Genomic DNA, 11,961 nt, shown 5'->3' on the forward strand with positions numbered 1-11,961 from the left:
CCCCCCTAACTACATTAATGCACCCCCGCAGCCCCGTGGAATCATCGTGCTACCGCTTGTGCTGCACAATAAACCACATTTTTGGGTCAGATCTTGCGTAAAGGCAATGGTGTGCACATTCCTGGAACACCTGTTGTGATACCGAGTGAGCACATTGCCTGGTTATGCGCAACAAATCATTTTTATTTCTTTCGCTCAATTAAATCTTGTCAGTACGTTAGTGTTTTAGCGCCTAGAAAATGGCAGCATAAAACTGCATGCTTCCCAAGAAGTTGAGATAGATTCAGAATGCTATCAGGTCTGCCGGGGTAATAAATTAAATATAGATTGTCAAGCGCATACAGCTTGCTGTTTTGCGGGAATTTGTGCTTTCAACTGAGATCATTTATTAAGAAAAAGAATTAATTAATAAACAGCTAAAGACACCAGAAATATGAGACAGAGTATTGGCATTATTATTTACGCCCCCATCAACACAATTTAGGTAATTCGAGGGATTGGAATTGATGCTTCGACCCTGTCTGTCTGTGATATTTAGCTTAGTAGAGTTTTTACGGCGCTCGCAACTGCGGTCATATGAGCGGTAAGGGGTGGATGTCAACAGAGAAGTCTTTACATGGAATCAGGCTTACTCTGTTCACCTCTCTAGCTTCAACAGCACAAAGGCTGCAGAAAGAGTCAGAAGCCCAGAGGAGGGGGCAAAGGAGGTGAGGGGGTGGGGCAGAAAGTGGGGACGAAAGCAGACGAGAGAACATTGCTAGAGAGCTGGAAAGGAGGTAAAAGGAGACATATTTCGAGAAGAAAATCTTTCCGTCGCTACCTGGGTTCGATCCCGGGACCTTTGAATGAGAGGCAAACACCTTAACCTCTAGGCCACGAGAGTCCCCGAGTGAGCTGTATATCAGTGTATGTGTATCACTGTAAACAAAAGTAATAAGTGCATTTCTGTTTTCATAAATCTTAGTATGATGACGTTTTGGAATATCCACCCAACATTGCCCTCGTTGATCAAATAAATTTGTCCTACATTTTATTATCTTATCTTATACTTCTAAATTCTTTTGATATATAATAAAGGAAAGTGACAAAGTAGCAGAGAAATACCCTGCACAGACCATAATAGAAGACAAATTAAATGCAGCACTTCGAGAATAAAGACCACAAAGGAATAGTATTATGATAATAAGGTATTTATAGAATCACCTTAGCTTACTGAAATTCTAAAAATAAACACGTGAAATACTTCGCGGCGTTCTGAGCCACGCACACTACAGCTGAACGCCAAGTTCTCTCAAGTGAAATAATGCTAATTTCAGGACACATTAATTATTAATTTTGCTGCCTAAAGGCAAAACGACCTAACTGAGCATTTCATGGTTGTGGGGAAGCTGATAAGGAAAAAAAAAACTTTGGGGTTTAGCCTGTCTAAAGTTTTGAATGTATTTATGGATTGGGCAAAAACTCTGCCATCGAAGATGTGATTTAGATTAATTACCTTCTTCGCTTTACCACTTTTAGTGGGTTTTGTTTTCTTTTTTTTTTCGGAGGGGAGGGGGAGCTTTAATACAAGTTTTACGGCACTTGCAACACAATAAGGCCATTTAAGTACCGAAGATAAGAAGTGTTACAAAAGAGTAACAAAGACAAAAAATAAGGAAGAGAAATAAGGGAGATATATTATGTTTGATCGGAAAAAAGGAGCAAACCCTACCAGACCACCCGCCAACCACCCGCTTTGGCAGCTTTACCACTTGGAAAATTAGTATTTCTGAGGTAGATACGTTATTTTGGCTTTGGCACAAGAAAACCCCAATAACACACACACACAAAAAATGATAATCTCGTTTTTTAGGATACGTCGTTCTTCCTTGGAATGAGCAATGATAAGAGCAAGAAATGGGTGGGTGGTTGGAGGACGCCACTGGTAGGTCCTCTGTCCTCTTTCTTTATTTTCCCTCTATTGTTTCTGTCTGTGTAGGTGGTTGGAGGGTGCCACTGGTAGGTCCTACTTTTCTACTTTCCCTCTGTTGTTTCTGTCTACCTGTCTTGATTTTCCCCAGCACTCAGTGACAATTATTGTGGTTAGGCTACCGGACTCGTAATCGTGAGGTTGCGGGTTCGGGGGTTCGAACCGCGGGATCGATGTTATGTCCTTGAGAAAGGCACTTTACACGGATTTTCCTCACTTCACTCACGTCGAAAAAAGGTACCCGGCCATAGACAGAGAAAGATTTTGTCAGTATGTTAGTGTTTTAGCGCCTATAAATGGCAGCCTGTACTGTATGCTTCCCAGGAGGTTGAGGTTGCTTCGAAATGCTCTCAGGTCTGCTCAGATAATAGTATAGATTGTGAAGCGCTTAGAGCTTGCTGTTGAGCAGGGATTTGCGCTATACAAATGCTATCTATTATTATTATCTATTATTGTGTCAATGTGCTTCTCTTTACTAAAGCAAACAAACTAGGGGATAGAGGAAGCGTCATCTAAAAGAATATCCACCCTTGGGGCGCTAACACAGCGTAGGAAGGTAAGATAGAACAGCGATTCAGAAATTGTATAGATTTAACGCCCATATCAACACTATTAGGTTATTTAAAAGGCGGGACCTCCGATTTTAACGTCAAACTACGAAAGGACCGAACCAAATAAGAAATTCGTATAAAGTGCCTTTCCCGAGACATCACAAGACAGTCACTGCAGTAGAACCCACAAGGAGCACGAGGCAGGGGTAGGCCACGGGAAACATGGAGGAAATGCGTAGAAAGGGACATGAGAGAGATGAAGCTCACTTGGAACGAGCTTGGAAGAATGGCTCAGGACAGAGATAAATGGAAGGAGCTTGTATGTGGCTTATACCCTGCCGTGGTGAAAGGCATTGCTGATGATGGTGCCTTTCCCAAGAATACAACGTCAGGCTCCGACCAGGCTCAGACTCGAACCCTCGAACCCCCGAACCTGCAACCTCACGATTACGGTTCCGGTAGTCTACCCACTAGGCCACCGACGCCACGAGCAATGATGTAGCAAAAGTAAGAAATGAAGCCAAAAACCAATGTTTCATCTACTCTATCAACATCTTAAGATCATTAATTTGGAGACGTTATCAGGATATTTAAAGAATTGCATTCGAAAAAGTTTGACGTGTTGTGAAACTCAAAAATTTTGGAAGTCAAATTTCTCAAAACTATAGTGCCGTCAACTATTCGTGGCGCAACGTATCCTCAAATTAATATCTCTTTAACGGTTGAATCACTGTTAATCACACTTTGCACAGCAATTTGAGTCAATTTGTCTTAACTTAGTCATATTTTTCCACAACAATTGAGGCTAGATTAAAAAGCTTTCCTTCATAAATTTATATAAAATTCTACAAATCTACGTCACGCGGAAAATGTGACTGTGCACAGCACTTCCCGCTTCTTGCACATATTTTGTGTACGCACGGCCTACGTCACAGCTCGCCAATGACACTTTCTAGCTTCAATTTTGTTACAAGAAACTAATTTTATAGTGACTACATTTTTTTGCACTGAAGGTTCTCAAAACATGCGTTCAATAAGCATAAAGTCGCGATTAGAAAACAAAGATAGACCTGCTTTCAAAAGCAACATTACCCGAGCTGTAAACTTTTTAAAAGCTGTAAAAACCATCGACTTGGATCTTTTATTAGTATTTACATGTATTTAGGAATTTTCTAGAATACAGTGTACAAGTGTTTGAAAAAATATCCATCAGTGAATACAAATTGATATAAGTTAATGTGCAAACGTTAGAGAATCTATGTTCAATAGTTAAGGAGATATTTGATTATAAGTTACGCCACAGATGTCTGACCACACTATAGATACTGAGCAGATAGAGCTTCGTCTTTCTAAGGTAACGACTTGCACAGAGAGGTCCCACGACTGGAGCCTTACGACAGGCCTGCCATACACATTGCACGACACAGGACGAGGTTGTGAATAACTAAGAGGAAGACGTGGCTAATCAGAAGAGGGCGTGGCCAATTGGAAGAGGCCACGCGCAGCTTATCGGAATAATTAGATTTCGCGACTTACGTCTCACCTGAAGCTCAATGGTCTAATTTTCGTAGCATTGTAGTGGTATGCAACTAATAAATTAGGTCCAATGTTGCTGATTTTTTAAAAGGGAAAAGCTGCACTTAAAAGCGAATTTGAGAGTTGGTACAATTGTGTCATGACGCAGTGGAATCAGGTGCTGGCCAATTTAAATAATAATAATAATTATTATTATTATAATAATAATAATAATAATAATAATAATAATAATAATAATAATAATAATAATAATAATAATTATTATTATAATTATTATTATTATTATTATAATAATAATAATAATAATAATAATAATAATAATAATAATAATAATAATAATAATAATAATAATAAGAGCATTTGTATCCCGCTTTTCCCCACAGCATGGGCCCAAGGCGTACATAGGAGATTAAAAAGGCATTCATACTAACACCATACAAATTCATCATGTGCGCACTTTTTGACAGCAACATTCTTTCAGACAAGAAAAAATGCTCATACAAAAAGGCAAAGGTACTGTCCATTAATTAAAATATTTTCTTAAATAGATGTGTTTTGAGTCCCCTTTTGAAGGTATCAAGTTTTATTTCGCTCCTCAAATCATGAGGGAGAGTGTTCCAAACTGTTGGCCCAGAAAAAGAAAAAGCTCTCTCACCATTATTTCTTCAGTGACACACGAGGTGTTGAATTTTTGGCAATACTGGTATCATCTTAAAGCTTGTTCATTCGTCTTGCTTTTAAAGTAAAAATAAAAATAAAAATATCTTGAATAGACGTAGGGATACCGTGAGTAAGAGAGGTGTCAAAACTGAATATAGCGAGGAAATGGCCGTCAAAGTTTGGTGGTTTCCAAAGTTTTAGTGTCCTTGGAAACTGCAGGATTTTGTTGTTGGTTTGGTTGTTGTTGTTCTTGTTCTTTATTGTGCCGTTCACCAACGTTTTTCAGTAAAATTTACACAGAAATATTTACAGTGTATTTATATTGGCATAAAAGGCGGTGAGGCAGGAATAGAAATTAAATTTTAAAAATTTTTACGGGTGGAAAAATGTTGGTTTCTTCAGTGTCAATACTTTGACGAGTGACTGGCTTCACCATAATGCGCGAGACATTTACGTTCAGCTTTTTTTTTTAAACCAATCATTTCTCAGCTTTCAAGCTGGCTATGCTAGGCTGTTTTCGGGATAACGTGTTAGTACATTTATTGACACTGTGTATTCAGACATTCCGATTTCATGAAATATATCACGGTGAAATAAGTTAAGTCACAGTGACGTCCACGGAGTTTGAGAAAATCGTATTTTGACCTCCTGAACCATAACAGCCAAACATAAAGGTAAGTGTGACGGGTTCAACGCCCCTTTCAAAACTGTAATGTCACTAAAAAGGTGTGGCCTTCTACATTAACGTCCATCTCCAATACAACAGGGTTATGTTGTTGCTGTTGTTGTTGTTGTTGTTGTTGTAATCGATCCAGCAACAGCTGGGCTCTCGCTTTTCAGTCCAATGCCATGTACTGATAAGTGCAGTTTTGCTGCAATTGCTGTCGAGTTCCATCGAGTGTGTTGTCAATGTTCGGTCTCGGAGGGAGAAGGATAGAAACAGGGTTATGAAGATGGAAAGCCTTGAACATTAAAAAAAAAAAAAAATCCGAATCCAAGACATCCCTATGTGAAATTTGAAGCACGGTCATCTATATCATAGTCCAATGTGAAACTAACTCACACAAAAAAAAACAGGCCAAAGGGCATCTGCCTGAGAAAAAGAAAGACCATCTTGAATTTCTCTCGTATTAGAGACAATTTAAAAAAGGAGGTGGATGAGTCTATAAGGGAAGAAAATGTCCGGATGTTGGAAAAATTCAAATAAAATGAAAATTTGCTGTAAACTAAATGCTTAACTTATATCCAGATTCTAGAATGTAAAATTGTCCATTCGGTTCATTTGCACACCGTTCAATGCTGCGAGTGTGGAGGTGCACATTCATTGAACAAAAGCAGTATTTCATGCGGGTGGTTGGAGGGTGCTTTTTCTTTACTATTTCCCTACTACGTAACTGTTTCCGATATGGGTGGGGGTTCGGGGGGATGAGGGCTTCTCTTATCTAAATCACTACGGGTCTGTTATCATGTTGATACACTTCCCGCTTTAATTTTAATAAGAGTTTTACGGCACTTCCAAAACAGGCATGACATATATTTATATATAAGTGCCGAAGATTAGAGTGTGGTCAAACATTAGTAGCGCAACTTGTCGCAAATATCTCTTTAACTGTTGAATCAATATTACCCATACTTTGCACAGCAGTTTATATCAATTTGTGTAAACTTAGTCATATTTTCCCACGATAATTGAGGCTATTTTGCATTTTGCATTTTGCTTACGTATATTTTATGGCCTACGTCACGGCTCACAAATCACACTGTTCAGTGGCAAAACTTGTTACAAGAAATTAATTTTATAGAGAAAACATTTTTTGCACTAAAGGTGCTCGAAATGTGCATTCAATAAGCATAATGTCGCGATTAGAAAAGAAAACGATGGTCTTGCTTTTAAATGCGATATTGCCCCAGCTGTAAACCTGTTCAAATCTGTAGAAACCACCTACTTGGATTTTTTTTGGTAGTATTTATTAAGGAATTTCTAAAAAATCTTGATCTGTTAAGACAAATTGATACAATTCATCGTGAAAAGGCTGGAGTGTGTTCGATAGTTTAGGAAATTATATTTGACGATAAGTTGCTCCATGAACTTTCCACCGCACTTAAGAGGTGTTACTTGCTTACTTTACTGTACTTTTATCCGCCACTTATGACCCTTTTGGGTGTCGCAGTAAGAACGGCAATTTCTTCTATTTGTATCTGTAGCAATAAATACTCCAGTGCCGACTTGCCAGGCCTGTCACGGTTTCACCAAAGCCCCGTTAGCCTGCAACGTTTCAGGGTGACCCGGGTTCTTCGTCACGGCTAGCGTGACGCCTCAGTGGCATAAAGCCACACCGTACTTCGTTGGACCCAGCAATCCCCTACTTTGTCCAGTTTCCACCTCCAGGAACGTGGACCCATGCTTGGGGTTATTTGCGAGTAACACAAAAAAAAGAAGAATAGAAGGGGGAGATGTAAGACTTATAGATGTTAGACGGAAAAAAGGGGGTAAACCACACCAGAGCATCCACCAGAGCACCACCCAACCACCCACATTCCTACTTAATTAAAGTGTGTGTTTGTGTTGGTGCGTATGTCAGTCACATAGAGAGTGTTCTAATTAAAGACACAATGTATTCGTGTTTAAATGTTTTAACCCTATCCATACGATGTGGGAACTCTGTGCCACCACTTTCTAAAGAGGAAAATTTACTCGTTAATCCTATCCTTACACTTTGCATAGCAGCCTGTCAAAATGATTTTTTAAGAAATACTGAAAGTTTCAAAGAGATCTTCGTACTAGAAGTATTCTAAAATGTGAAGAATACAACCCAGGGTTACAAAACGACAACTAGGGCGTACGGATAAGGTTAATTAATATTCGACAATGTGATCACATGCGCACACACGCTTCATCAGTTTCATCTTCCTGTGCTTTCTAGTAAACTCAGCGCCTACTGTTGAAGCAGAAGTCATCGCCTCTGGTAGAGTATGTGTAAAGCTCTTTTCAAAGGGAAAAATGACACAGGTTTGACGCCTCTATCAATACTATCAGTGAAAATGGTGAAATGGTATGGCTTTAACGCCCCTGTCAACACTGTTAAGTCATTTAAGAAATTCGTGTAAAGCGCCTTTCGCAAAGACACAACGTCGGACCGAGCTCATGCTCGAACCCCCTAAAAGTTTAATTTTAAATTCCATCCACATAGACCTGTGACTGACTGAAATGATATTTTGCTGTAAACGCACCAGGGGTGAATGAATCAACCATCTAGCTGGACCCCATTTCGACAAAAGGAATGATCGGTGCATTAACATCAACTGAAAGTCATTGGAGTACTACATTTGCACTCTACTGGAATGAAGCAATAAATCTTGAGAGATGCAAAAAATTAGTAGGTCTAGATCTATACTCTCAAAACAAAATGCGCCTCGCGAAATATCACCTCCGGCACTTCCGTTGTGAAGGACAGCTACGCAGATTTGTTTCATTTCTCAGTGGAATAATCACAAAGGCCAAAGAAGGACGGGATCTTTTTGTCAATATATTTTTCTAAATTCAGGAAATGAATTTAAAAAAAAATCGGGCTCCGTCATGGGGACCTATCTTTTTTGCGGGTACTTGTCAACTTTCAACTCTGCAGCAATCGTAGTTTTATGGGAAAAGTGACACATGAGTTTCCAAGTTGCCAAAATTAAATATACATGTATAATAAATTCTATCCACATAGACCAGTGACTAACAGAAATGATAATAATAATACTAAAAATAAAGTAGATCATTTTAATAGAGCCCACCCCCGCGTGAACACAGCTGTAGGCGTTTTACATAAATGCATGCACGAACAATATTCACACACACACACACACACACACACACACACACACACACACACACACACACATTCTCACACACACGCACACATTACACGCACACCTGTGCACACACATGCATGTTAAACACACACGCGCGCGCGCACATACACACACACACACACACACTCACACACACACACACACACACACACACACACACACACACACACAAACATACACACATCTACTAACTTATCACACGCACACCCCTACACATTGTTACGAAATGAGAACATACAAATACATAATAAAACAATACATGTATTATATGCACCCTAATTCGCATTGCTCTACCCCCCCCCTCCCCACCCCACCCCGACACCTCCTCCCTCCTGAATAAAGATCATTACAATTTGTAAGACAATACGCCTTAAACATGGAAGTGGCGACTCTGTAATTGTAACACATTGGTTCTACTCTAAAGTAAATGTTACTTACGTGTGGTTGGGTTCCTGAGAAGAATACGCCTCAGACGCGCCCTCAACGACAGCTCTCTGGTTGGGAACTTGGGCAAAGTGCTTAAGAGAGAGAGAGGAAGAAAAAAGAAAAAAAAGGTATCGTCAGGTATGGTGTAATCTGGTACATACAGAGCATTGTGGAGTGGCGTAACGTGGTGTGGCGTGGCATGGCGTGGCGTGGCGTGGCGTGGCGTGGCGTGGCGTGGCGTGGCGTGGCGTGGCGTGGCGTGGCGTGGAACGGCGTGGAACGGCGTGGCATTGTGTAGTGTGATGGCATTGTACACCATTGAACGGTACGGTTTGGTGCCATATGGCATGGTGGAATAATTATGGTATCGTATGGAATAGCATGGCTTGGCGTGACGTGACGTGACATGGCTTGGTGTGGCGTGGCGTGACGTGACGTGACGTGATGAGGTGTGGTGAGGCGTGTTGTGGTGTGACGTGACGTAACATGACGAGGTATAACGTGGTGTAGCATGGCGTGGTATGACGTGCCGTGGTGGGGTGCGGGTGGTGTGACATGACATGGCGTGATGTGATGTAATGTGGTGTGGTGTGACGTAATGTGGTGCAGCGTGACGTGGCGGTGCGTGGTGTGGCGTGGCATGGTATTCACGAGAACAAAACAATATGTTTTATCAATAGAACAATTGGGGGAAAAAAGCAGTTTAAGTTTAAACTGAACTAATGGAGACATACTTTTGTTAAAATACAACAATTTTCCATCTATATTGTACGTTCTGTAAGAGTGCAAAAAAGGACGGGGACGGGGGTGGAAGGTGCATTCTAAAACTCTTTGCAATACAAATCAAACATGTTCTCTTATTGATTTGAAGTTCATGAGAAACACACTGGCATATATTTTCACATAAATAAACGAAAAAAAAAAAGTTTGCTGAAACACCAAATTCAGCTTATAGGATTTAGTGGCACTGGAAAGTAAATAATGCGCTTTGCAAAGGAAAGGAAACACGTTTCTTTTCTGGGGATTTACGCCGCTACGGAGCATGAAAAAGATCATGTCTCAAAGCCGGGAATTTGGAACAGATTTTCCCTGGACAACGAACCACCACGTACGATCATCGAGCCTTAAAAATTATGAAAGAAATCTTTTGTCCACCCAACCTGTACAAAAAGGCTTGATTTGCATTTCCTATGTATAGAGGCAAAAAGCGTTAGGGTTATTATTTCTTTATGAATGGAGTCGAAGAAATAAAAGACGGCGTGATACGAGCGCAGAACGATCATAGATGGTGATAAGGGCGGAAACCCAGCAAAAGAACGGCAATATATCGCTTTCTTCAGAACATCATGTTTGCATTCTGTTGTGAATGACAACCCAGCGAAGTGTTTTAAAGAGCAAAATTGGAGTCGTACAGGCCAGCTCAGTTGTTTTTGTGTTATTGTTCGTTATTGTTGATTTTTGTTGTTGTTGTTGCTGTTTTTTGATGTTTTTGGCGGTGGGTTTTTTTCGTTGTTGTGTTTTGTTCATTTGTTGGATTTTTAAAAGGCATGTTTCTTTTATCTGCTTCTGGTAATAAACATTACGTCATTAAAACCACATGACCGAAGTAATGGCTGTCAGGGGAAATTTTTATTATTATTTTTTGTTTGTTTGTTTTTTGTTTGAGTGAAGATACAATAAAGGTCATTTTGTGTGGGATTTTTTTAAAAACAACCAATAAACAAAAACAGGGCAGACTGAAATAACAGCGAGAAATTAAAAAAAAGTAGAAAATACTGGTGACACCCTCCAACCACACACCTTTTTCCTGACTATTATCTCCACGGCGTCAGTGAGTAGTCAGCTTGGTGGAAATATGCTATATCACTTCCGTTTGCCGGGTTTTAACTGGTCGCTTTTAAGGACAAGCGGGCTAACCCAGATTTTGGGGGTTTCCAGAAATCTTGATCTACACCAAAAGAGGGCATTGCCCTACCTATAGATGAAGTTTGGTTTAATTGGTGTGTATATTTGTTTGGTGATAGAGAAAACTCTCCTTGTCTTTTAAAGAAACTGAACAAGGGGCAAAAAATATACCTTCGATTTTCTCAAAACAGCATTTTTCGGGATAGCCCCCTTGTGCTAAAAAGCGACCTTTTGTTATCAGGTCCGTTTGCCGTGTTTCCACTGTGTCCAGTCAGTCGGTCGACAGTGAGGCGGCGAGAAATAAGATTGTTGTGTATGTTTTGTGTGTCTGTTTTTCTTCGTTTGTTTTTGCTTTGTTTTCTTTTGTTTTAGTTTGTTTGGATTTTTAGAATGTGGTTGTTGTTGTTGGTGATGGTGGTTCTATTGCTGTTGTTGTTGTTGTGGTCGTCGTTGTTGTTGTTATTGTCGTTGTTGTTGCCGTTGTTTTGGTAGTTGTTGTTGCTGTTTTGTTGGATGTTAAAGTCGAGGTGTTGCTTTATAATAATGGTTTGTTTTGTTTTTTATTTTAGTTTTTTTTTTTGGGGGGGGGGAAGGAGGGGGTATTGTTTGGGTTCAACGCCACATTAAACACGATTAGTATTAGATAATATGTGGGGCAGGACCTCCTTAGTTTAATTTTAGTAAGGTTTTACGGCGCTCGCAACGGCATAAGGTCATATGAGCGCCAAGGAGTGGATGTCAACGGAGAGTCGTTACAGGGAATCAGGCTTACTCTGCTCACTTCTCGGGCTTCAATTGCGCAAAGTCTGCTTCGACTATCAAAACACCACGGAAATAGCGTGTTACAAGAGAGTGGCAAACACACAAAAGAAGTAGAGGAAAATGACAATAGTAAGGATTAGGAAAGAAAAAGCAGCAGTTCCCTGTTGCGATCCAGGTACAGTTATGAGCATGGCATTGTTGAATCAGCCCATTTACAATTACAATTCTACTGAGCATAAGAACTCGAGATGTTAATGTTCCCCCCTTTGGGAATGGCCTAAAGACACTTCAGTC

General features: G+C 40.1%; 1 protein-coding gene across 1 annotated transcript in view; it reads right to left on the bottom strand.

The window, feature by feature from the left end:
• The window catches only part of LOC101851798 (potassium channel subfamily T member 2), a gene marked incomplete in the record, with an annotated part of 150,852 nt that overhangs the window by 83,915 nt on the left and 54,976 nt on the right, over positions 1-11,961 (bottom strand). Inside the window, 1 exon segment of the mRNA XM_013081566.2 lies at positions 9,013-9,092. Coding sequence (XP_012937020.1) covers positions 9,013-9,092 — 80 coding nt within the window.

Source organism: Aplysia californica, unplaced genomic scaffold (assembly GCF_000002075.1).
Source record: "Aplysia californica isolate F4 #8 unplaced genomic scaffold, AplCal3.0 scaffold00137, whole genome shotgun sequence".
Lineage (NCBI taxonomy): Eukaryota > Metazoa > Mollusca > Gastropoda > Aplysiida > Aplysiidae > Aplysia > Aplysia californica.